General features: G+C 43.1%; 1 protein-coding gene across 4 annotated transcripts in view; it reads right to left on the bottom strand.

Moving 5' to 3' along the window:
* The window catches only part of PHF10 (PHD finger protein 10), a 173,560-nt gene that overhangs the window by 124,255 nt on the left and 22,348 nt on the right, over nt 1-26,957 (bottom strand). For 3 of the 4 annotated variants that reach the window (XM_033937288.1, XM_033937287.1, XM_033937284.1), the window contains exons 3-4: nt 25,450-25,580; nt 6,286-6,369 (exon numbers count right to left, since the gene is read on the bottom strand). In XM_033937288.1, coding sequence (XP_033793179.1) covers nt 6,286-6,369; nt 25,450-25,580 — 215 coding nt within the window. The remainder of the gene's footprint in view (nt 1-6,285; nt 6,370-25,449; nt 25,581-26,957) is intronic. The other variant, XM_033937285.1, reaches the window with a different exon arrangement.

Genomic DNA, 26,957 nt, shown 5'->3' with positions numbered 1-26,957 from the left:
CATGGGAATGGGACCCTGCATCAGAAGGTCGTCCGAGAGAGGCAGAGGAAGAGGAACCGCCACCAGGTGCCTCACCAGATCCGCATACCACGGACGTCGAGGCCAATCTGGAGCCACCAGCACCACCAAACCCAGATGGTGAACAATGCGAAGAAGCACTCTGCCCACCAGCGGCCAAGGAGGGAACACATACAACAGCCCCTCCGTTGGCCACGGCTGGACCAGAGCATCCAGACCCTCGGCCAGCCCGTCCCTGCGACGACTGAAGAAGCGGGGCACTTTGGCGTTGCCACTCGTGGCCATCAGGTCCATCAGGGGCTGCCCCCAATCTTGCACTATCAACCGAAACGCTCCGGCGCCGAGAAACCACTCTCCTGGATCCAGGAAGTGACGACTGAGGAAGTCTGCCTGAACATTTTCTACCCCGGCTATATGAGAAGCCGAGAGGTCCAGAAGATGGGACTCCGCCCAAACCAAGAGCCGAGCCGCCTCCTGCGCCACAGGAGTGCTCTTGGTGCCCCCCTGACGATTGACATAAGCCACCGCCGTGGCATTGTCCGACAGGACTCTGACCGACTTGCCCAGCAAAAGGGAGTGGAAAGCTAACAGCGCCAGCCGGACCGCTCTGGTCTCCAACACGTTGATCGACCAGGAGGCCTCCTCCGCGGACCAGGTGCCCCGAGCTGAGTGGCCCATAAACTGAGCCCCCCAACCGAAGAGACTCGCATCCGTAAGGAGCACCGTCCACTGCGGGAGATCCAGACCCACCCCCTGAACCAGGTGAGGGGTCCGGAGCCACCAGCGCAGACTGCAGCGCGCCAAGCCTCACAGGGGAACCGGAACATCCAAATCTTGCCTCCGGGGAGACCACCTCCGGAGCAGAGCATACTGAAGAGGACGCATGTGGGCCCGCGCCCACCTCACCACGTCCAGGAACGCCGCCATTGACCCCAGGACTTGGAGGAAATCTCGCGCCCGAGGACCCCGGGACGCCAAAAGCAGGCGAATCTGAGATTGCAATTTGCTCACCCGGGCCTCTGGAAGGAAGAACTTCCCCAAGGAGGTGTCGAACATAACCCCAAGGCACTCCAGACGCTGAGCCGGGACCAACCGACTCTTGGAAAGGTTGACCACCCAGCCCAGCGACCGGAGAAACTCCACCACCCGAGCCGTAACCCGGGAGCTCTCCTGCAACGACTTTGCCCGAATCAACCAGTCGTCCAGGTAGGGGTGAACCAGGATGCCCACCGACCGCAAGGCTGCCGCGACGACCACCATTACCGTGGTGAACGTCCGAGGAGCCGTGGCCAGACCAAAGGGAAGCGCACAGAACTGAAAGTGCCGCCCCAAGATCGCAAAGCGAAGGAAGCGCTGATGAGAGGCCCGAATTGGAACCTGCAAGTAGGCCTCCGTCAGATCGAGAGACGTAAGAAACTCCCCCGGCTGAACCGCCAGAATGACCGACCGCAGCGTTTCCATGCGGAAAGACGGAATCTTGAGAGCTCTGTTGACCCCTTTCAAATCCAGGATGGGCCGAAAGGTCCCCTCCTTTATGGCCACCACAAAGTAAATGGAGTACCTGCCGGTGCCCCACTCCGTAGGGGACACCGGCACCACTGCCTCGAGATCTAGCAAACGCTGAAGGGTCTGACGAAAAGCCTGCGTCTTCCATGGAGTCTGACATGGAGAAGCGAGGAAAAGGTCCGGCAGAGAGCGGGTAAACTCCAGAGCGTAACCGTCCCGCACCACCTCAAGAACCCACTGATCGGACGCGATCTCGGCCCATTTGGGGAAAAATTTGCGCAGCCGGGCCCCCACCGGAACCAAAGGGGGCGCCAGCAAGGAGTCATTGCGCAGGACGGGAAGCGGGGGAACCGGCGGAGGGATTCCCTGCCCCCCGACGGGCCCCCCGAAAGGGCTGCATGCGCTGGAAGAACCGACCCCGGGAAAAACCCTGAGCCGGGAAAGAAGCAGCCCCACGCCCCGGGCGATACTTGCGAAATTCCCGCAAACGCCCCCGGGCAGCCCCACACCTAGACGCAGGGCGGGCACGGTCCTCAGGCAGACGGGGCACCTTCGAGTCCGTCAGAGTCTGAATCAACTCATCTAATTCCTCTCCAAACAAAAAGACCCCCTAAAGGGAACTTTAGTAAACTTAGCTTTGGACGCAGAATCCGCCGCCCAAGCGCGCAGCCACAAAATACGCCGCGCGGCCACGCCATAGACTTAGCCGAAATCCGCACCAAGTCATAAAGAGCATCTGAGAGGAACGAGGCAGCCATCGCAATCTTCGCTACCTCCTGATCCACTAGAGACCAGTCATCAGACTCCCGATCCAGGACACGCTCAGCCCACCGAAACACGGCGCGAGCGACTAGCTCCCCACAAACAGCCGCCTGGACCCCAAAGGCAGAGACATCAAAATCATACTTAAGAAGTGTCTCTAACGCACGCGCCTCCGAGACCCTAAGAGCAGAACCGTCCATAACAGGCACGGTATGCCGCTTAGGAAGTGCCGAGACCACCGCGTTCCCCATTGGCGAAATTAAGGTAGCCCTACCTCCCTCCGGGACGGGATACCCAAGAGCCAAGGCGCACACCAAACGAAACTGCGCCCATAGGCCACAGCGCCAACACAAAATCCCGCAAATCCTGACGCACAGGAAAAGAGCGGGAAACAGGACAGACCCCCTGAAGCAGAGGGGCCCCCATACGCGGGGTCTCCGGCGGCGCCACTGCAAAAATGCAGCACCAAGGAGACCTGCTACACAGGTCTAAAAGCTCATCCCTCTGAATAAAAAGCGCACCCCGGACGCATCTGCTCTGGAAGACGGGAAACCCGCCGCCCCGCTGCCAACAGGCGTCCCCCCTAGAGGATCCTGGAAGCCCGCCAAAGCAGCCAGGTCCTCAACCAGGCCAACACGCTCCTCCGCCCACCAATTCGCAATCCAAGCCCCCCTGCGGGCGCTTGGATGAGGGAGGAGGAAGAGAGGACGCCAAACGAAAAGAGGGAGGCAAAGCCATAGGGGGCGCGGAGGGGAAACCCCCCCACGCGCACGTGGGACCCCCAAAAGTCCGCACAAAGAAAGAAAATAAATTGGGGGCAAAAAACCCCTGGGGGTCCCCAGGGACTCCCTGCCCCAGCAGGGGTCCAAGCTGAAACCTGCCCCTGTGTTCGCCATACAGGGGGAAGGTCACCTGAGGTTGCAGACAAAATGGAGGGGCCAGACAAAGAAAATGGCGAAGTTCCCGCCAAAAATGCTCCCTCCATGGCCTGTAGCGGCTGAGAAGACTGAACAGTCTCAGCCGCTAAGACAGGCAAGTCGGCATCAGCTGTCAAAAAATCAGCTGAGAGGGAATCCTTCGGGGAATCCCTCCGTGGGCGGTTGTGGAAGACCGGGCTTCCCCACTGCTCCAAGCCGACTCGCGAGGCACCATCGGCGGGGAGCTCTGGGCGCCTGCAGCCGCTGCCGACGGAGCTCCACCACCTCACCGACCCAAACCGCCGAGTTCAGGCCGGCCGCGAGTGCCTCGCGGCTGGACTCAATTGTGTCCTACTCCCCCGGAGAAGGGCACAATTGCTCCATACGCGACCTAGCTATAAAAAAGTGCCGGTTACATGAAAAAATACAGTAAAATACAGTTTTCTTAAAGGGAAACAACCCTTCAGACCAGCACTACCTCAGGATTTTTTTTTTTATTTTTTTTTTTTTACAGAACAGACTCCACAGGCTCTCGAAGCAATATGCCTTGCTTGACTTAAGGGGCAAGGCTTACTGCTGAGGCTCCTCTAAAAAAATGTGGGGAGGTGGAGGAAGTGGGGGGAGGGACCCCGCTCGAGACCCGCCGGGTTTGACACCCCCGAGGTCGGACGGACCCCCAAACAGGGCCCGACCAAGCTCCGTCCGGCCAAAAACAGGGACAATAAACCCCTAAACAAATTCCAACAGCCCTACCAAGAGAGATGGGTACAGATCACTCAACACCTGCTGGAGACTGAAAGAAGACTGAGGGAAATAGAGAAGGGAGGATAGTATATACTGTCCCAAAGTTTTGTTTTCAGTCTCCACCTGCTGGTCATGATTAGATATATACCCATTCGTAAAGTTAACCTCTACTGGTCTGGAGAGTGCTAAAGAAGTGGTGTTTTGTTATACTCTCCTTGTTAACAAGATCCTTCAGTATGACTATAAAATTTGTTAATTTACAAAGCTTATAAACCTTATACGTATATCATGAACACCAGGGTCTCAAGCATTCACCTTTGAATGAGGACCATCTTCTCAAGCCAGTCCCTTTGATGCAGATGCAGGAACCTAGTCCTCTTCTTCATGTCCTCAATTTTGCATAGAGAAAGGTTGTGTCACATCATTCAAAAAGGCTTCTTCTGCCACCTTGCTTGGACCATCGACTCTGGTAAACAAAAGGAGGCACCTTCTTTTCATAGTAGCAACATGCTCGACAACATGCTACCACTTCACTTCCTATTCCTGTGTGTCATGCTATCTAATTTGGGCCCTGGGAACAGCTCATACATAGAGATGGAGCACAGAATGTGGCAGTGAGGGCTTAGGATTGGATGCCAAGCCCTCCATGAGTGTTCACATGGTCTCTCACACATCATTCATAGGAACATGTGTGCTTCCTTTTCACCATGACCAAGAACCAAGATCCATAGTAACATAGTAAATGACGGCAGGTAAAGACTTATGTGGTCCATTCAGTCTGCCCAACAGTCACATTCATTCTCAAGGCAACAAACCAGTAATTATTCAATTTACTTGCTAAATTTCAATATAAGACGTCTTCTTCCCCCCCCTTTACAAAAATACTAGGACTAGGGGGCATGCGATGAAGCTACTAAGAAGTAGATTTAAAACAAACCAAAGAAAATATTTCTTCACACGTGTAATTAAACTCTGGAATTCATTGTTGGAGAATGTGGTAAAATCAGTTAACTTAGTGGGGTTTTAAAAAGGCTTGGATAATTTCCTAAAAGAAAAGTCCATAGGCCTTTATTGAGATGCCTTGGGGAAATTCACTGCTTATTCTTAGGATAAGCAGCATAAAATCAGTTTACTACTTGGGATCTAGTTAAGTACTTGAGAGCTGGGTTGGCCACTGTTGGAAACAGGATACTGGCCTTGATGGACCTTCGGTCTGTCCCAGTATAGCAATTCTTATGTTTTTAAGATTAGAAGATTTGAATTTGGTCTAAAATACATTTAATTGCTCTTGATCCTTCTTGCCACATATGGCACGGAGACCTTAGAAGTCTGTCCAGCATTGGCCCCACTACTGGAATTGCCATCATAGCAAACTCCAGGCTCCCTTCCTGATCCATCTTACCATATACAGGACACAGCCCAAAGAAGTCTGTCCTGCATTGTCTTCACTCTCCCACTGCTGGGCTTCCATTTAAGCACTACTCCTGTGCATCTTAAATGAAGTTACAGTTTTTAATCTGTCAAGTTTTGTGTTGATACTATCCTCTTTTGACACAAAACTCAACAGATCAAAAACTATAACTTCATTTATGATACGCAGGAGTTACATATATGGCAAATTGGATTGGGGGAAATGAAACCCAAATTAAGCAACTAATTATGGACAGTGACAGGGGCTCCCTTCACATCAGGTACTTTGATAGCTGCCTCCTCAGCATCCACAGTGCCAGCAAACTGGAAGTAGAGAAGGTGGTTTGACTCAGTTATCAAACCCAAGGCCCTCTGCCAGACTGCATGTAGTGGTACCACCATTCAAACATCAAGCATATATTTTTATTTCTAATGCAAAACCAACACTTAAAATCTGTTTTTCTTTTACACCTTTTCATGCATCATATATTTCCTTATATAAAGCTTCTTCAGAAAAAGCCATTTATCCCCCCAGGGTCTATTGTCATGGCACAAATGTTGCAGATAACTGATCAGTCTGCACTTTGGCTTTTGTATTGACAATACAAAATCAATAGCAGCAACATTGCTTCAAGTATAGAGTAACTGCCGTAGATAGGCATCAAAATCAAGTAAATAAAACTAATTTCTAAGATCAAGTGAAAAAGAACTAGTGACCAATAATTTCTGAAATTTTACTATTCAGATAACCATTTTATGGGTTATAGTTATAATCATACTCTGATAAAAATACATGTATACAAAATTACATACAATATATATGTTCACACAGTTATTTGTTAGAACTCTGCACAAGAAAATAATTTTGCCAGAAGTACAGCAACTTCTAGGGATTGTAGAAAAAATGTAAGCAATTATTTTTTTTTACCTAAAGTACACTGAGTCTCTGTGATGACATTTAGCTCTCTTAGGTAAAGTTTCTCCTTGTGAGACAGATCCCGCCGTTCTAAATCTTCATAGGAACAAAAAAAAAAAAATGCTACTTCAAAAATGGAGCAATAAGAATGCAAATTAAACATATATTTTACAAGGAATTTATTTAATCCAATAAGCATATTTATCCCACTTCCATTCCCATTACTGCTTTTCAGTTAAATTAAGTCTCACCCCTCCCCCCCACCAAAATTAGACAAAAGAAAGATCATTGTTGAAATCCCATAAAAAGGGCACTGTAAAAGCTGCTAAGTCACATTCTTCAACACATGATTTATATTAAAAATATTAATAGCCAAGATAAGGAGCCTAGTAATAAAAAAAATTAAGGCCCTCTTTTACTAAGGTGTGCTAACCGATTAGTGCGCTAAACACTAACACATGCATGTTAGTCTATGGACGCATTAGTATTTAGAACGTGCTAATTCAATTAGCGTGCGCTAATCGGTTAGCGCACCTTAGTAAAAGAGGGGCTAAGAGTAAATTATTTGCAATGGGAACAAAAATGTGAAACAATACCCCTAATCAGCTCAAAAAATGACTGAGCATCTAAATCAAAATCTTCAAAGAAAAATCGTGTGCTTACAATTTGTAATCCTTTGGGCTCTGTCAAAAAGTCCTTCGATAAATTATTACAAAACCCTAAAAAACTTGACACACATTCTTTGAAAGAATGTTTAACGTATTCATACATTTATATTATTGAAAAATTAAAATTAAAAAAAAAAAAAAATCAGGTACTTTAGTTGACTGCTAGGCTTAATCTTCCATGCAGAAATATTTTTGATTTAGAGCAGGGGTAGGGAACTCCGATCCTCGAGAGCCGTATTCCAGTCAGGTTTTCAGGATTTCCCCAATGAATGTGCATGAGATCTATTTGCATGCACTGCTTTCAATGCATATTCATTGGGGAAATCCCGAAAACCCTACTGGAATACGGCTCTCGAGGACTGAAGTTCCCTACCCCTGATTTAGAGGTTAAAATATTATCTTAAGAAATATTAGAGGTTTTCAATATAATTTTTGGAAAATAATTTGAGTTGATTTGAGGAATGTTTCCCAATTTTGGTATGAATTGCCACAAGAATGTACCATTTTTCTTTCAATTAAAAGATACACACATGCAAAAAAAGAATATTCTTTTCAACAGCACACAAATGTTCCACTCTTCCTGATACTTCCTAACACTGGTTCTCCAAAAGATACTTCTCTACTTATACCTCACCCTTAATAAAGAGGAGTATTCCAATTAATATTTTGTTTTAATGCACTCCATGAAATCTGTATTCATCAAAGCTATTAAGATTTAGGTACACTTCCATATTTCATTAATCTTTAACATTAGCTATAAACTCAAAATTAAACACTTAGGCCCTCTTCTATTAAACTGGGATAGCAGTTTTTAGCGTGGGGAGTTCTGATGAATGGCCTGCGCTGCTCCCAATACTCAAAGGAACTCAATGAGCGTCGGGAGCAGCGTGGGCCATTCAGCGCGGCTCCCCAAGCTAAAAACTGCTATTACAGTTTGATAGAAGAGGGCCTAAGTTATCACTTCTTAGTATGTTTTTCAAATTAAGGAGAAAACTGTAGTGAAAGAAATGGAAATAAAATATAAGATCTAAAGCATCTAGTCTGCAATAATGGACAATTTCTAATAATTAAATGGCTTGCTCACAATCCTGTTATAGCCATGAGACATAGCTCCCATCCAGTAGATGGAGCCAAAAGCTGAAAACAGAAGGATTTGGTTAACATCTTAAATAAAATTTGGTTAAGATTCAATAAACTACTTATATATTTTTATTAACAAAAAAGGAGTCCTCTTAATAAGCTGCTATAAGAAATGGCCTTAGCATGCTCTTATGCGGGTCTTTCTCACGCACTAAAGCCATTTTTACCACAGCCATAACACTGCCTTTTTTCTTTATTTTTATTTCTGGCCATGCGCTAATGTTGTCATTAAAAGTGTATAGCCACTTTTTAAGTAAGCACTTACTGACAGCTATTTTGTAAATGACAAGAACTCCTGCATTACCTGTGTGCTAACCAATTAGCATGTAATAATGTAGCTATGCCACTCTCTGCCCCTAACATGCCCCCTCATAAAACTTGTTAGTGCATGGACAGCACACATACATCCCAAAATTACTACAGAACACATTAATTAGCACATTCTGCGTTAGGCTTTTTTTTTTTGCCGCAGAATTTCATATCAAGACTTGGTCTTATGCATAGTCCCATCTTTCTTACCGAAAGAAGTCCTGCTTTGGTCAAGGTTGTACCAGGAAGTCCAAGCTTTCGCTTCCTGGTTCATATCTATTACTGAAGAACCGAGTCACCTTCTTGTTGGCTGCCGATGCCATCAGATTGAATGTCAGAAACCCTCACAGACTCATAATGCAAGTGAAGGCTTCCTGAGACAGTGACCACTCACTGGGATCTAGGGTATTTTGGCTGAGAAAATCTGCTTGCATATTGTCCACTCCTGCCACATGGGCCGCTGAGTGTGCCAATAGATGGGCCTTAATCCATTGAATCATCATCTGAGCTTCCAAGTGTAGAGAAGCATTTTTGGTGCCCCTCCAGGCAACTAACATAGGCTACCACCATTGCATTGTCCGAGAAAACTTCTAGCACTTTGCTCTGTAGCGCCAGGTAGATAGCTTGAAGTTCCAAGCAGTTGATTGACCACATCCTCTGAGAAGTGGACCAGTGACCCTGTATCAGTCACTCTTCACAGTGTGCACACCAGCTGGTATCCATTGGTGGGATCACCCATGAACAGATTGTGAAGGGAACTCCTCTGGATAGAGGCTGAGGCTCCAATCACCAATCTAGACTGTGACATGCTTCCACTGTCCAAGGCAGTTGCTGCTTGAGTGCATCCCTCTGTGGGTACCAGTGGGAAAAGAGCACATCCTGGAGAGGATATTGCAGTTCTTAAATAGCAAATTACTTGGCTTGTAAACCAGTCATCCTTCTAATCTTTTAAGTGGAAGATTCATGAAGCAGCTGGATGGTGAAACGGTGAATCCCTATTGGATATTTTCACTGTTGGGAGTGAAAGTTGAAGGGTGAACCATGGTGAGTGTGGATCACGCTGAGGGTAAAAATCAACCAGTGAACTGTGGATCACAGCAGATGACTGGATTACAAGCTAAGTAATTTGCTATTTAAGAACTGTGCAATGCAATGTGTTTAATAACTGACAACTACCTGGAATTTGTAAGTTGGAGTAATGATTTTTGGACATAAATCCTTAACTCACTACAATATTGATTGAAATTAAATATATTGAGAAGATAATGGGAGTATTTTTAGCACCATGAAGCTCATCTGAGGTCTTTTTCTTCCATTCTTTTGGCTTCTTCTGGTCTTTTTGATGGTGGTGTACTCTATATATGATTACAGAGGAACCATAGTGAATACTTTATAGTACAGGAGGTGTTGTTCAAATTTGATATACAAGTAGTTACCATAAAAGAACCTCGATTTCAATTACCCCAACATTGACTGGATAAACGGTATATCAGGGAGTACTAGGGAGGCAAAATTCCAAGACATCATAAATGATTGCTTCTTGAAGCAACTGTTCCAGGAACTGACAAGGGGGGGGGGGTTTAGATATGTACAAGGCATAGTACAGGAGGTAACTGTGTTGGGTTTGCTAGAAAACTGATCGTAACGTGATCAAATTTGAGCTGATACCTGGAGTGACATCGTTAAAGAAATCTACTGTAATGGCATTTAATTTTCAAAAGATTGACTATGATAAAATAAGGATAATGGCTTAAAATAAGCTAAAAGGATCAGTGGCAACGGTCAGAAGTGTAAACCAGGCATAGATGTTATTTTAAAATACCATTGTAGAAGCCCAGACCAGATGTATTCCACATATTAACAAAGGTGGCAAGAAGAGAAAATGAGAGCCAGCATGGTTAAAAGGTGAAGGGAAAGAGGCTATTAGAGCCAAAAAATATCCTTTAAAAAAGGATCAAAATAAAGAAAATAAGAAGAGACATAAGCACTAGCTAAGAAAGAATATGAAGAGAACCTCGCCAAAGACACAAAAACTCATAGTAATATTTTTTTTAGGTACATCAGAAGCAGAAAATCTGTGAGGGAATCTATGGAACCGTTGGATGATCAAGGAGCAAAAGGGACACTCAGGGAGCATAAGGCCATAGTGGACAAACTGACTGAATTCTTTGCTTCGGTCTTAACGGAAGATGATGTAATAAGATCTACCTGCACCACTGATAGTTTTCAAGAGTGAAGATGCCGAGGAACTACAAAATCTCAGTGAATCTGGAACATATACTAAGCCAAATTGACAAGTTAAAAAGTTATAAATCACCTAAACAAGATAGAAACTGCTGATCTGCTAAAATCATCTGTAGTACCTGAAAACTGGAGAGTGCCAATATTTTGCCAATTTTTAAAATGGTTCCAGGGGAGATCTGGGAAATTACACACTGGCAAGCCTGACTTCAGTGCCGGGCAAAATAGTGGAAACAATTATAAAAATAAAAATTGTGGAACATGTAGACAAAAATGATTTAATGGGTCAAAGTCAGCATAGGTTCAGCCAAGGAAGATCTTGCCTCACCAATTTGCTTGACTTCATTGAAGGTGTGAATAAACATGTGAATAAAAATGAGCCAGTTGATGTGCATCTAGATTTTTAAACAAAGTTCCTCATGAGAGGCTCCTGAGAAAATTACAGAGTCTTGGGATAGAAGGCAATGTTCAGTTGTGGATTAGGAATTATCAGATAGAAAACAAAGGGTAGGCCATACAACAGATTACGAGTAACTGGAAAAATTGGGAAAGACTGAATTACAGTTTCTGGTGGAACTCTTTATGTCACATTTATTAAATGGAAAGGATAATAGCCACACAGCAGGGGAATTTTAAAAAATTTCAGGAAATTTGGGAGCCATTAACAAAATATTGTAATGATTGAATATTATATTTCCCCTTAAAAATGCACATCCAAGATGGGGGGAGGGGGATATATGGTTTTGAATCATGAACTTATTTCCAGGGTCTGACTAAAAGAGACAAAGGCTGTTAACCGTGTATTTGGGGTGTGGCAGCTGCTAGTCAAAAATACCCTTGATTTTGTTCCTGTAACTCAGAACCTTATTTTCTGTTTGTTATAAGTATAACCTGTACGGGAAACAGGAAGGGCCAGTGTGACAATAAACACTTTCTGTTCACTCGTAAAGCATATCCAGAGTTATTTGGTAGGACTCTCTCCTACAGCATTTGTTCTCTCCTGTTACACTCATCTCCAACCAATTCAAACACTGGAGTTTATTTGAATCCTTCTAGACACAACTCAAGCTCGGTCATTTTTACCACAACAGAGACTCAATACTCTGATTCAAATTTGCCATAGTGTCTACTCCATCACCGCACGCCAAATGATGCTTATTCTAAGTCACATAGCATCAACAGTTCATGTTACACCATTTGCCCATCTACATCTCAGACAACCTCAATGAGAATTCTCAATCCAATGGTCTCAAGCCTTACACCCACTCTCCCAGAGACTGCAGGTAACCTCATCATTTCATCAATCCCTTCAGTTGTGGTTAACACCAACCAATGTATCCCGAGGCCTACTCTTCCACACCCCATCTCATCAGAAAATATTGACAATGGATGGTTCCATGTTCGGGTGGGGAGCCCACCTTGATAGCAACAATATTCAAGGCAGCTAGAATTCTCAAGAAAAATTTCTCCACACCAATCTCCAAGCAATCCATAATGCTCTTCATAGCTTTGGAGATTGTTTCCTCAGTCAGGAAGTACTTAACTAAACAGACAACCAAGTAGCCATATATTACATGAATAAACAGGGAGAGACAGGATCTCATCTCCTTTGTCAAGAAGATACACAGGTCTAGTCCTGGGTGATACCTCGCAACATAGTCCTCAAAGCTGTTTACCTAGTGGAAAAACAAAAACATTCTAGCAGACAAGCTAGCACATTTCTACAACCTCACGAATGGTCACTCAAGTAAAATGTATAATATCAGATGTTTTAAAACTGGGGGATTATGGAGCTAGATCTCTTTACTTCTCTCTACATTCACAAACTTCTTTTGTATTCCAGAATATACTCTCCCAATCGCTTAGAGTCAGATGCTTTCCTTCTGGACCAACAAGTTTCTATATGCTTTTCCTCCAGTTCCCTTAATAGGAAAAACTTTGTTCAAACTTTGCCAAGAATAATGTACCATGATCCTCATAGCACCTCAATGGCCGTGACAACTATGGTTTCCTTTTCTTCTTCAACTCAGTGTCTGGGAACCCATCCCACTTCAAATCTCTCCAAACTTAACACAGAACAACGGCTCCTTTATCCTTCCCAATCTTCATTCACTTTACTCTCACAGCATGGTTTCTCTCTCCCCCCATGAGTAGATTCATTTACACTGTTTGCATCAATATCAGCCATTATTGAGGTTTCCAGGAAACCTTCCATACAATGTTGTTACCACTTCAAATAAGAACATAAGCATTGCCTCTGCCGAGTCAGACCATAGGTCCATCACGCCCAGCAGTCCGCTCCCGCGGCGGCCCTCCAGGTCAATGACCTGTAGTGATCTATTACTCATTATACCCCTGGATCCCCTTTCCCTTCAAGAACTCGTCCAATCCCTTTTTGAAACCCAAAATCGTACTCTGCTCAACCACCTCCTCTGGAAGCGCATTCCAAGTGTCCACCACCCTCTGGGTGAAGAAGAACTTCCTAGCATTTGTTCTAAATCTATCTCCCCTCAATTTTTTTGAGTGCCCTCTAGTTTTTGTTGCCCCCGCCAGTCTGAAGAATCTGTCTCTCTCTACCTTCACCATACCCTTCATGATCTTATAAGTTTCTATCATATCCCCTCTAAGTCTCCGCTTTTCCAGGGAAAAGAGCCCCAGCCTCTCCAGCCTCTCAGCATATGAGAGGTTTTCCATGCCCTTTATTATTTTTGTTGCTCTTCTCTGGACCCTCTCGAGTATCGCCATGTCTTTCTTTAGGTACGGCGACCAGTAGACTAGATTCATACTCTGGTGTAACCAACACTAGTTACATCCTCTCCCATCAGTCCTGAACTTCTATAATTCTCCAATTCTGGTCTTAATACCACTTCAAGTCAGAGTTCATCTTAGTGTTAATAGCACTTTTCATACATCTCTGGATAAAAAGCTGCTATCTGTCCATCCTTTGATCTCCAGATTCACAAAAGGGCATTTTTTCATACCAAGCCACCAATCAAACCTTCTCCAGTTGCTTGGAATCTTATTATACTATCAGATCTGATGAAGCCTCCCTTTGAACAAATGTACACCATGTAGGTATTTAAACATCTCTCTAGAAGAATGATGATAATAACAATATATATATAAATCAACTAAATCCAAAAAATGTTATTAGCCAAGTGATGGAAATGCCCACTGAAAAACCATTTCATTAAAGTAGAGAAAAAAGCCTCAACTTTATTTCATATGCAGACGGCAACCCAATGAGTTTTTTAGCTGTTCTTATTCTGTATCATGGGCAAAACAACTCCACTAATACTCAAAAATATAATCTTTCAAAACGGGAACATATCCCACCACTGTGCACAGGGAACAGATAAAAGAACCTAAGAAAAAAATACACTTATCTTTCACAGCTGTTATCAGAACCAGGATTGCGATCCAATGCCGTGGTCTTCAGTGCCAAATATGGTGAAAGGTTGGGTTGTTAGGTCTGAGAACTTACATATAATATAATATTATTTATTTATTTAAATTGATCTGTGATATATTGAGCATATTTAAGCATTGGGATCACAGAAGGAAGACTTTATTCCCTGATTGTTAATCATGTACTGGTATAATCATGGATATTTTCAGCACTTCTAGAAATTTCAAGAGGCCAAAGAATCTCTACCTGGTTCCGCTTCCTGCTGAAGGGGACAGGCGATGTCCTTTACCATAAGCTGTATAATCTTGGGTAGAATATCTTCATATGGCAATTCAAGCAGGAGAAAAAAAAGGGGATCAGCAAGAATCCCCACAGAAACAGAAGAGTACGCTAAGGATGACCATGGAGGAAAGAAATATTTTCTGGGAGATTGCTTAGAGCATTTTCAAAAATATCTGAGCATGAAGAAGAGAGAGAGTACACCTAAGATTCAGTCAGAGGTAGGCAGAAAGAGAGAGACTCATCAGATCATTGGGAAGGGGTGGGGGCGGGGGAGTGTGTGTCTGCACATAAGTAATGCAGGTGGATTATGAAAGCATTACAGATGATTGCTCATACTGAATATTGGGTAAGTCCCTGTAGTAACTTTTGACTTATACACAGTAATACAGTAAACGATGGCAGAAAAAGACCCATCCACATCCAGCCTGCCCACTGAGTATCTTCTGTACAAAAGAGTGAAGTTGTTCTGGAAGCAACAGAGGAAATGGATGGAGAAAATGATCTAGACCAGAGCTGAAGTCTTTTTCATTTGCATAAATGATCAATGTACAAAAGAAGACAACAGATCAATACTATCAATAGAACACCTGCTTAAGAAAGGGTGTAGAAGGGGGGTCTTCAGGCACCCAAATGAGTAGAAGGGGTATGGCTGAAGATTTGGCTAGGGTATCAAATATCTTGGGCCTGCCCCGACACCAGGTCTTATTTGCTTGGATCTGTAGTTAGAAGCAGTATTTAACTGTGTTTCCTACTTCATTGTAGGGGGAAAATGAGGAGGGGGATTCTGGATTTAGCTCATGTTTTAAATTATAGTTCAAGGCGAGTTATACTGAGGTACAGTAGATATTTTCCTATTCTTTCGGAGGCTTACAAGTGGTGCAGAAAAGTTCTTAGCCCAACCAACTTCCTAAATTCTGAGTGTTATTTTGCCACTGTAGCTGAAAAGAGTGTTATCTTATTTCATTACATGCCAATTTGCAGAAACAAAATTCTCTGTTTTGACATTATTCCAGATCATTGATTGAACCATATCCACGTCATTGTCTTCTTGGTTGGGCTGAGAACTTTTCAACACTCCCTCGTACTTGGATCAATGGAGCCTTGATCAGGATCACTAGGAGCTGTAGTGGGACTTTAAATTTCCTTGGTTCTCAACCTACAGCCTACAATAGAGAAGCAGCCAAATAGTACAGCAGCTTGAGAACCTTGGGAACTGGGTTTGAGTCCCACTACAGCTCCTTGTGATTCTGCATAAGTCACTTGACCCTCCATTGCCCCAAGTACAAAATAAATATCTGTATATTATATGTAAACTGCTTTGATTGTAACCACAGAAAGGTGATATATCAAATCCAATTCCCTTTCCCTTAAACTCTAACAAATTTATGCAAGACCCAAAGTTGTTGCCACATAAAAAAACCTGCCTTTTCACAATTAGATTCAGTAACAGTTTTCACAGAAACCTAATTGAATAGCAACATGTTCAGGGTCTTCCTTATGTTTTTGATTCATTTTACTTATAGGGGTCGATATTCAATTTACATGGCCAGGAGAGGCTCATGGCCAATTAAAATTGCCTGTGAGGGACCATCCAGGGATATTCAGCTGCACTTAACCAAACAGTGCCACTGAATATCCCCTCTAACAACCCATGTCAAAACTGACTAGTTTGTGGGCAATATAAAGACAGAGTTAGGGCAGAGCAGCAGCTTAGCCAGTTAGCTGAATATCAGCCAGTGCCCAATCTGAAGTGGTGCCAAACCCTTCTCTCCCTCCCACCCCTCAGAATATACCAATTCCCCACCCTCCAGTCCCCCCTCTCCTCAGAATATGACCCCCCTGCCAATCTCACCTCCTTCAACCCCCAACAAGATAAGATCCCTCCCCCTAGGTCCATATATACTCCCCCACTGGGGCCTACCTAAAGACCCTGGTGGTCCACTGAGCAGCAGCAAATCTCGCTCACTCCTGGTGGCTACCTCATCAAAATGGCTACCACTGGCAGTCATTTTCATGAGGCAGCTGCTAGGGGGCAGAAGCAAATAGGGTTAGTTTCAGGGGGGGCAGGGGGAGACATGGATCTTGTCAAGAGGGGAGCGGGCGGATCAGAATCAGAGAAATACAGGACACTGCATCTTTTATGCAGGTCCCAGATGATATTCAACCAGGGCTTACATAAAAAAGTATTATGCAGGTCCTGGCTGAATATTGGCCAGGACCCACATAAGCTCAGCATACAAAACATCAGCTCCAGATATTCAGTGCCATTGCACAGACATGCCCTGGCATTGAATATTCAGAGTTAATTCTGATCACCACTGGCTGAATATCTACTGGACAATTTATAACTTGTAATATTCTAAAAAGAATCAATTTTGTTATACCTCACACAAGACAGATCAAACTGTTTATTTATTTTTTATAGTGACCCGTCTTTGGCATACAAGTTTACATACAAAAAAGGAAAAATATACAGACTCAATTTAACCATCTGATATTCTCAAGACAGTCACCTCTCTTTAAGTTGCGTTTCATCAAAAGGGAACTGTTGGCTATTTTATTCCATATCTTTTAAATGAAAAATCATCTTTATTAAACCAAGAATGATAAAACCATTACAGGCATAGCATCATAATAAACATGACTACAGAAAACAAGAGTTCCGCATCAAGCTGAAAAGAATCATCATCCCCTTCCCCTCTCAAAAACCACTATTCCCCTCTCTTCCCACTCTCACATAGAAACATAGAAGATGACGGCAGATAAGGGCCAAAGCCCATCAGGTCTGCCCACTCTATTGACCCACCCCCAAGTCTACTATCCTAGGGATCCCACTCCTGGTGACAGGTTCCCTTGGCTTAACCCTCTAAGGGATCCCACATGGGCATCCCATTTGCTCTTAAATTCTTGCACGCTGTTTGCCTCGATCACCTGCACCGGGAGCTCGCTCCAAGGATCAACCACTCTCTCAGTGAAGAAATATTTCCTGGTGTCGCCATGAAATTTCCCGCCCCTGAGTTTGAGCGGATGCCCTCTTGTGGCTGAGGGTCCTTTGAGAAAGAGAATCTCTTCTTCCATCTCGATACGGCCGGTAATATACTTAAACGTCTCGATCATGTCTCCTCTCTCCCTACGTTCCTCGAGTGAGTACAGCCGCAAATTTTTCAGCCTTTCCTCGTACGATAGATCCTTGAGCCCCGAGACCATCCTGGTGGCCATCCGTTGCACCGACTCTACTCTCAGCACATCTTTTCGGTAGTGTGGCCTCCAGAATTGCACACAATATTCCAAATGAGGTCTCACCATGGTTCTGTATAATGGCATTATGACTTCAGGCTTCCGGCTCACCTACCTATTTATAACAAAATTTAGATAGTCAAAATAATTGGAAAAAAAAAAGAATGCTGTGCAGCGAGTTTAGAAAAGGATTACAAGTATGAAGAAATATAGCAATTGCTTTCCCCCAAGCATATGACGCCAAAAGTTTTTCCATTCTCATCAGCTCATGCATGAGATTTCACATAAAGAGTCTGACAGGTTCTGGATTGATCCACCAAGTTAAAATACACTCCCCAAGCCAAGAAGAAATGGGTCTCATTATACCTTCTGAGCTACTATCACAGGCCTCCAAGACTTACTTAATGACATCATCAGATCCAAATGGACAAAATCCAGATGAGAACAAAATGGCCAGAATCCATTTCCATCATTAAATTTGGACAAAGTTTCCAGCTAGTATAATGAATAAGTGAGAATCCACCAGAATTTGTTAAAGAGAAAAAAATCTCTTCAAGAAATTGACAATAAATGTTGACAGATAAAGAGATCTGTATGGCCTATTCAATCTGCCTAACAAGGTGGCCAAAGTTGTATCTGGAACTAGATCAGCAAATAACAAACAAGTGGCAAATGTGTAAGTAAATTAGGAAATGCAAGATGCCACTCCAGAAACCATCTGTTGATCAAAACAAGACCCACGAATGGTTACAGAAGGAGAACTGAAACCTAAGGAAGAGCGACTGATAATTACAGCCCAGAACAGCAGATTGTGGATGCGATTGTTCTTTGCTTGCAGTAAACCAACTGGTACAACAGACATCTGTAGATTCAGCAAGAAAGAATTGGAAACGGTCACTCATAGCTGGCTGCAAAGTTCTGATGGCAGAACATTCCAACACTGAAAGGCACAATAAGATGGTCATATCAAATGAAAAAACTTTGTAACATTACAACAGCGCTGTACTGGAAAATAACTGGTATCATGAATGCTAAGAGAATTACGGAAAATGAAGAGCTTATGATCACATGGGACACTCCCATTCAGACAGATAAAAAGCTAGATGTGAGGAAACTGGCCATAGTGGTAAAAAGAAAAAGATTGTCCTTACCTTGATAATATCTTTTCCAGTAGGTAAGTGTGCCATTCTGGACAAGCGGGTTTTCTCCCCATGGCCACGAGCAATATGTAGAAGGAATTCACTCTGGATTTTTTCTGTGATCCTCCTACTTCACCAGTATCTCTACTGCCACCTGCAGTTATTACCCAAGAATGTAAGAGTTCCATCGAAATCATGTGAAGTAAGGACAACAGGAAATTTCCCAAACAGATCAACTGTTCTGCTCAAACATAAAAACACTTGCACTCAATGAACAAGGAACAGCCAACAGAATCACAAAGCAGTACCCATGTACAGACTATAAATACATTATACAGAATTCTTCAGGACCCAAAGGGCTGACTGGTATTCAGGATATCAAGCTGGAGAAGAATAAACATGAGACAGAAGGCAGGTGCAGGAAGGACAGAGCAGTGGTCCATAATGACACACATCTCTACTGGAAAATATATTATCAAGGTAAGAACAATCTCTTTTTTCCAGTGCAATAGAAGCATCATTCTAGACAAGAGCGACGTACAAAAGCAGTCTGAGAAATTTAGGGCGGGCTGACTACGCCAGCCCTTAATACTGAGGACCCAAAAGCAGAATCCTCTCTTGTCACAATGTCCACCCTGTAAAACTTTACAAACCTGTGTAGAGTTGCAGCTCTAGAAATCTTTGCTGGAGAGACTGCCCTGGCCTCTGTCCATGACGAGGCTACACTTCTGGTCAAATGCACCTTGACAAAAACGGGGGACTGTTTCCCCACAGATAATGTAGGCTGACGAATGTCCTTATGGATCCATCTGAAAATCATTGCCTTGGAAATGATCGTGCCTCGCTTAGTCGAATGAGTCAGCACAGAGTCAAAAGTCATTTTTGAAATAAAATAATCACTTAAAATCCAGGATGGCTGCTGGCAAGATTTTTGCGCCCCAAAATGCTAAAATAAATATCTTCCCAAAGTTGAAAACCAGCAATTTTAGGATTTTTCAGGAGGGAGAACACAGGGGAACATGTAGAAACCCTTAAAAATCTTATTTTCAGACCTACCCCAATTTTCACCTCACAGGCTTCTTACTGTGACCTGTGCTGGCAATGTGCTATAGCCTGCCTTAGCTCTGTAAGGTAGCTGGAATGAGAAGAAATCACTGCCTCATGCTGTGTCCACTTCTTCAACTCTTATCTTTGGACTGCCAGCCAGACAAGGCGTCTGACCATACCTTCACCCCTGCGGACCAACAGATGCACTACAGAAAGGGGGAAGGCGTACAAATGTAGCTGGCACCTTGTGAGACACCACTGAGCCTCCTATGGGCGCCTTACAGTCTGCGCTCAAACCCCTTCTAAGCAGTAGGCGAGGGGGAAAGTGAGGACGAGTCGACCACGAGCTCCAAAATACATGTGCAAGTTGATTAACAGGGATCAGACTGTCAACTGAAAGACCGCAGTCTGTTTCTTCTCTATGCAGGTAGAGCTAGTACTGAAACTGGAAAGCTCCGAGCACTCTAACACCGAAAATTCTTGAAGAAGTACCGAATAAAATAAATAAAAGGAAAGAGCAGAACAGAAACACTCCTTCAGGTTCACATTCAAAAGGGAAAAACTGCAGGTGGTAGTAGAGTTCCCCGTAAAGTAGGAGGATCACAGAAAAAAATCTGGAGTGAATGCCTTCTGCATATGGCTCGCAGCCATGGGGAGATAACCCACTTGTCCAGAATGACATACCTATTGCACTGGAATGGCATTTATCATAGCAATGTCAGGCCCAAGCAGTTACTCTGTGATTCATACACAGAGAAAAGATCTTCAAGCACCAAGAAATGCAATCCAAGACCAAGAAAATGTGACAGAGAGACAGAAATATTTCCCATCCTTTTTGGTGCCAGACTATATAATACAAAAAACTTTCAAGCACATTTTGGAAGATTAGGTTTATACCTTCGATAAACTTCTGTTAATCCATGGATAATTCCATACACTAGTTATTCAATCCCAACCCGCTGTTCGGGTATTGCAGAAATCCACAACTTTTATGAACACATGCTCCACCCCCTTAGCCTGAGAGCTAGGAAACAAATCCAGTTAAGTCCCAAATCCAAGCAACATACATGAACAAATCCATGACAAAGGGGGTACAGGGGAGAATCCTCAACAACAGAAGTAATTCATGCACTGGTTTGCTCTGCAAAATATTTAGAAGTGATAAACTGGCACAAAGCAGAAAAACATTGAGGAACAATGTAGCACTAACCTGCAGTGTGCAGCGAGCACCCCAAGAAAGGCCTTCAATAATGTGTATACTCACAGAAACTCCCCACAGGATCTGCCAACTGGCTGAAAAAACTTCAAACCTGTAACGAGAGTGACCAAAGCAGAAAGGAGCAGGCTACTCCAAACAACTGAGTAAAGACAGAGAGGGTGGTTCATATGTAATCCTCCAGGGACTAACAGAAAGATTATCGAAGGTATAAACCTAATCATTCATTCTGTTAGGTCCCTTCCAGATTCCATACGCTATGTGACATTCCAAAGCCACAGAACTAGGGAGGGACAGAAGAGCCTGCCCTCAAACCCGAGGTCCCATAAATGGCATCAGAACGCGCTGCCACAACAACTCAGTAAAACTGGGCAGAAAGTAGGAAGAGAGGACCAAGAAGCCGCCCTGCAAAATTCATCAGGATGAATCGCACGAGAATTCCCTCACAATGCAGCTACACTTCTCGTTGAATGTACTTTAAGCGAGATTGGCAGCTGCTTGCTACAAGCAACAGAAGTCATGGAAATGGTCATTCTAATCCGTCAAGCGTCGAGGACTTGGACACCGGCCTACCACGGTGAGGTGCAGCAGTGAGAATAAAAAGTCAGACAGCATGAACTCAATAGTCCTTTCCAAATAAAGGAGCAAGACCTAGACTGCAAGATAGGACTGAACACCTAGAGGGGCATAATCAAAAGAAACATCTAAGTCTGATTTGGACATAGAGCACTAGTTGCCCAAAGTCGGCAGTGGCAAAATGTCCATTCTCGAAAAGTACGTCCAAAATAATTTTTTTCAAAAATCATCTATACGTCCAGGCGTTTGATTGTCCAGACTGCCACTACGTCTATCTTTATACTATATTCTCGACCAAAAATTCATCCAAGTGTGAAATGTCCAGAAGTCCTTTTGAACGTGGGAGGGGCCAGCATTGTGACTGACTGGCCACCCAGACATGGCAACAGAGCAGTGGGGCACCTTACAGGGAACTGCTATGGATTTCACAAAAAGGGTGCCACATAGATATCTCACCACCACTCCCTTATAGGTCATGGTGAGCCCCCCAAAACACCCACTATACCTACCTGTCTACAAGCCCAATAGCCCTTATGGCTGAAGATGGCACCTATATGGCAATAGAGTAGGGTTTGTTGGGCACACATTTTCCACTATTGATGTAGTGGTTAGAGTGGCTTATGGGCCTGGGTCCTCCTTTCTATGGTTCACTAGCCCACCCCCAGACTACTTAAAACTACTCAGTGCAGTTCTACTAGCCTTTCCTATGCCAGGTGCTGATGTTCCGGAAGCAGGTATGTATGTTTTTATTCTGAACTTTGTGGAGGTGTGACAGGTCAGTGAACACAGGGTGTGGGGGAGCCTTTACTTTGTCCTTCCAGTGGTTATCTGGTTACTTTGGATACCTTTTGGGCACTCATACGTATCTTTATATCATCTAAATCACAATGTATAAGTTCCATCTAGGCAGTCTTGTCAAACCTTCAATTATCCCTGCAGGACGACTAAGTCTAGGTCGGCTCACATCCCGCCCTAACTATTCCTCAAAAAAACCCAAAAAAACCTTTCAGCTCTGATGACACCAAACTCTGCAGCAGGGTTAGAAACACGGAAGACTGTGAAGACCTACAAAAGGACCTAACGAGACTGGAAGACTGGGCAAAAAAGTGGCAAATGAGTTTTAACGTGGAGAAATGCAAGGTCATGCATGTAAGGAAAAAGAACCCGATGTTCAACTACAAAATGGGGGGAACACTGCTAGGGGTGAGTAACCTGGAAAGGGACTTGGGGGTGATGGTCGACTCATCACTGAAACCATCGGCGCAATGTGCGACAGCCTCAAAGAAAGCAAACAGAATGCTGGGCATCATCAAAAAGGGTATCACAACCCGGACGAAGGAAGTCATCATGCCGCTGTATTGCGCAATGGTGCGCCCGCACCTGGAGTACTGTGTTCAATACTGGTCGCCGTACCTCAAGAAGGACATGGCGGTACTCGAGGGAGTGCAGAGGAGGGCGACTAAGCTGATAAAAGGTATGGAAAATTTTCCATACGCTGACAGGTTAAAAATGCTGGGGCTGTTCTCCCTGGAGAAGAGGAGACTTAGAGGGGACATGATAGAAACCTTCAAAATCCTTAAGGGCATAGAGAGAGTAAATAAGGACAGATTCTTCAAACTGAGGGGAGCCACAAGCACTAGGGGTCACTCGGAGAAATTGAAAGGGGACAGGTTTAGAACAAATGCTAGAAAATTCTTTTTTACGCAGAGGGTGGTGGACACATGGAACGCGCTTCCGGAGGAAGTGATAGGCCAGAACTCTGTACAGGGGTTCAAGAAGGGTTTGGATAGGTTCCTGGAGGATAAAGGGATAGAGGGGTACAGATAGAACTTGAGGTAGGTTATAAAAGTGGTCAGAAACCACTTCACAGGTCGCAGACCTGATGGGCCGCTGCGGGAGCGGACCGCTGGGCGAGATGGACCTCGGTCTGACCCAGTGGAGGCAACTTCTTATGTTCTCTGAGCACACAGCAAGATTCAGAGGCCTAAAAAGTCCCTGGATACGTCTAAAAAGCCTTTTTGATTATCGGTACTTGGACGATCTGTCTTTTAGGTCATCCAAGTGCTGATTTGGGCAGGTTTTTAGATGTATTTCAGTTTCAATTATGAGCCCCCTAGCTTATGGAATCCAGAAGGGACTTAACATAGGTGGCCAAAACATGCTACATCTTATAATCTTCAGAAGGAAGCTCACTGGCACAATGTAAATATTATGATGAGCAACAGCAGTAAATTTGAGAGACTAAGATCATACTCCACATGTCCTGGCTTAGGATTAAAGGTTCATTACTGTCATAATATGTGCAAAACTAAACCATTTGGAGACAGTGCCTCATAGAAAACCAGATGCCTATGATATTCAAGAATCTGAAGCTGGCACCTTAACATTTTCCACAAGTTACAAAGAGGAAGAGATTTTCCTCCCCCATTCCAGTACCATCTGCTTGAGAACAATGCCATTTTGTCAATAGTTTATTTATTTGTATCCCGCTTTATACAAAGTGGGTCACAACAAATACATTCATAATAAAACAACACTACATATAAAATGACAACAATTACAGAACATGATAGCGACCAGCGCTCAAATAAACAATGAGACACTCAGTTCCCATACTTCATCTTGCAGAATAAATGCCTTTTTAAATAATCTTTTTAAATTACTCTAACTTTCCTGCTGGCGTATGTACAACGGGATCTCATTCCACTTAAAAGAGGGCCTATGCAGGAAAACATATTTGCCCTGGTTACTTTCAAATGGCACCCACAAAAGAATCAGAATGGAGCTCAGGGAATCATTTTCTAGTGGCCCAGACAGGATGCAACAGCATGGCTTCTTACTTCCCACCAAAATGTTGCCAAGAAAGATGATTGTGGGGCTTAGAATGAAAAGTTGGAGTGAAAGGAACAAGTGGGGTGGGGGATGGAGGAAAGAGGAGACAGCAAAGAGCTGAGGAGGGAAGAAGAAAGGACTGTAGACAGAAGGGAGAAAAGCATTTTTTTACTACTTCAGCTTGTCTGCGGTGTTCTTTGCTCACATGTTTAAAGACAATAAACTGTTTTCAGTCCAATTCTTTATATGTGAGTTTACAAACTATTGGACCCCTGAGGAAGGCATGTTCGCTGAAACATGGACCGTGCAGGGTCCGGTTGAATTTTTATCACAGTATTTTTTTATCATTGTACTTTTTAAATCGAATTTTCATGGTTTTATATTCCAGTGTTTAATAAATTATCTCCAGAACATCTGTATCCACAGTTTTTGTTTTCAAAGGTTGATACTGATACCACGGCCACCGCTCCTCTCCCTAAGTCCATGTCTGCTAGTCCAAATATCTAGCTCTTAAAAACTATCCTATATCAACATTTTTTTTTAATAAAAAAAATGTTCAGTCCCATTATCATCATATATTGTTTATTGAAACAATATATGCTTATCCATTCAAAGAACTACATACTGTTTAAAATATGAAAGCCTTACCGGCTATCTTTATTTCTTAAAGCCAAAGTAAAGTTTAGTGATCTTGATATAAGTTCACTATGATTAAGATAAAATGCCAATGGAACAGCCCCCCCCCCAAAAAAAAAAAAAAGTTTAAATCACACTTTCATGCCACACTCTTCTAAAACGTTACTGGAAAGCAAAATACTCCAGGCTAGATCTATTGAAGTGCACTAATGCTATTAACACATATTAAATAGGTCCCATTACATGAAATATGAAGTATAATAAAATATTAATGAATTTTAGTGCACAGTAATGTATAGCAATAGCACCTTTTAATAAATTAAGCCCTCAGTGTAATAAACTGAATAGTCATATAATCCTTTTCATATTACAGACTAACAGCATCCTCTGTCCTTCCACCTCCCCTGGAGGGGGATAAATTAAATCTAGCTTGAATGTTTGTACCTGGATATTTTCGTTTAAAGGAGGTCACAGCCAAATATTCACTGACTTGTTCCTGAAGCATGTAGTATTCTCCCATTTCATCAGGAGGCCACTTGTATTCTATCAAATTTTCTGCTGGAAAGTAACTAGAACTTAAAAAAACAACAACATATATTTACAGGTCATGCTATATCTCATGTCTCATCATCAAGGTTCACCAATCTTTATACTATTAACTTTATCTTTTTGTGTCATAGGGTCTATACAGTATATTAAAGTATGCCAGGATAATTTCACATGTCTTGTGTTCATGTTAAAAAGCATTTCACTAAAAATTGCTGGAAATGGTATTTCACATTTGCACAAAATCTAACTAGCACTGAATTCTTTACGAGTACACATGAAGGACTTGTGCCACAAGGTGTGGCCTAGTAGTTAGAATGGCTGCCTCAGCACCCTGAGGTTGTTAGTTTGATCCCAGCCTATTCCTTGTGACTCTAGGCAAGTCACTTAATCCCTCCATTGCCTCTAGTAACACAGTTAGATTGTGAGCCTGCCGGGACAGATAGGGAAAATATTTAAGAGTATCTGATTACTATTCAGCGTATTGTAAACCGCTTTGAGTGAGTAAATAAACAAACAAACAAAACATAATGCTGAAAGTTTCTGCATTCACCAATATTCAAGGAGTGATGATTAAAAAAAACAAAAAAACCTGGCTGTGAAAAGCACTTAGAATTTGGCACCTGGCACCAAGCCACACAAAAGAAGAAAACCCGCAGGGAAAGAGAGAGAATCTTTAAAAATTATTGGTACTAGAAGACAAGACATGTTTTCAATTATCGCCCCTACCTTATGGAACTCTATACCTCAGTACATTAGAGACATAAAGGACCTCATTTCTTTTAAAAGAGCTTTAAAAACATATTTTTTCAAGGAAGCTTTTAACATATAAATCTTAGATTTACAAATGTTTATTTTTTAACGTCAGGTTTAGTATCCCATAATTTTGCTTTTTTCCCTTCCCTGAGTTATTTTTCCCTTAAATGTATATTTTCCTCTACAAATATATTGTAACTTTCCCCCTCTACCCTCTTGTTTCATGTGTGTTAACCCAGTATGTTTTTGTTTTTAATTTAAAGGTCAGTATATTTGTATTTCTATTTTACTTGAATTGTACATCGCTTAGATATTTAATAAGCGATTTATCAAGCACTAATAAAACTTGGAAAACTTGGAAACTTAGAAAGAACCTAAACAGGTATGAGCAAGCAAGCAAAAAGATAAAAAGCAGTGCAAATAAATTAATAAGTGACAAAATAAGCACACAGAAGAGATTAAATGATGCAAAGAACTAATTTCCATCGGCTCCTAAACATTTGGCTGATACACAAGTTTTTCCACCCAATGTGAACGAACAAACAAATGTAAGCCATAATCAAATGAGGGGCACTATAAATCCAGAAACACAAAACAAAAGAACTTGGCATGTCAAAAGCATCCTCCATTTAGAACCCCCTCCAAAAAAA

This window comes from Geotrypetes seraphini, chromosome 3 (genome assembly GCF_902459505.1).
Source record: "Geotrypetes seraphini chromosome 3, aGeoSer1.1, whole genome shotgun sequence".
Taxonomy (NCBI): Eukaryota; Metazoa; Chordata; class Amphibia; order Gymnophiona; family Dermophiidae; genus Geotrypetes; species Geotrypetes seraphini.
This window is presented reverse-complemented; position numbering and strand designations above follow the sequence as displayed.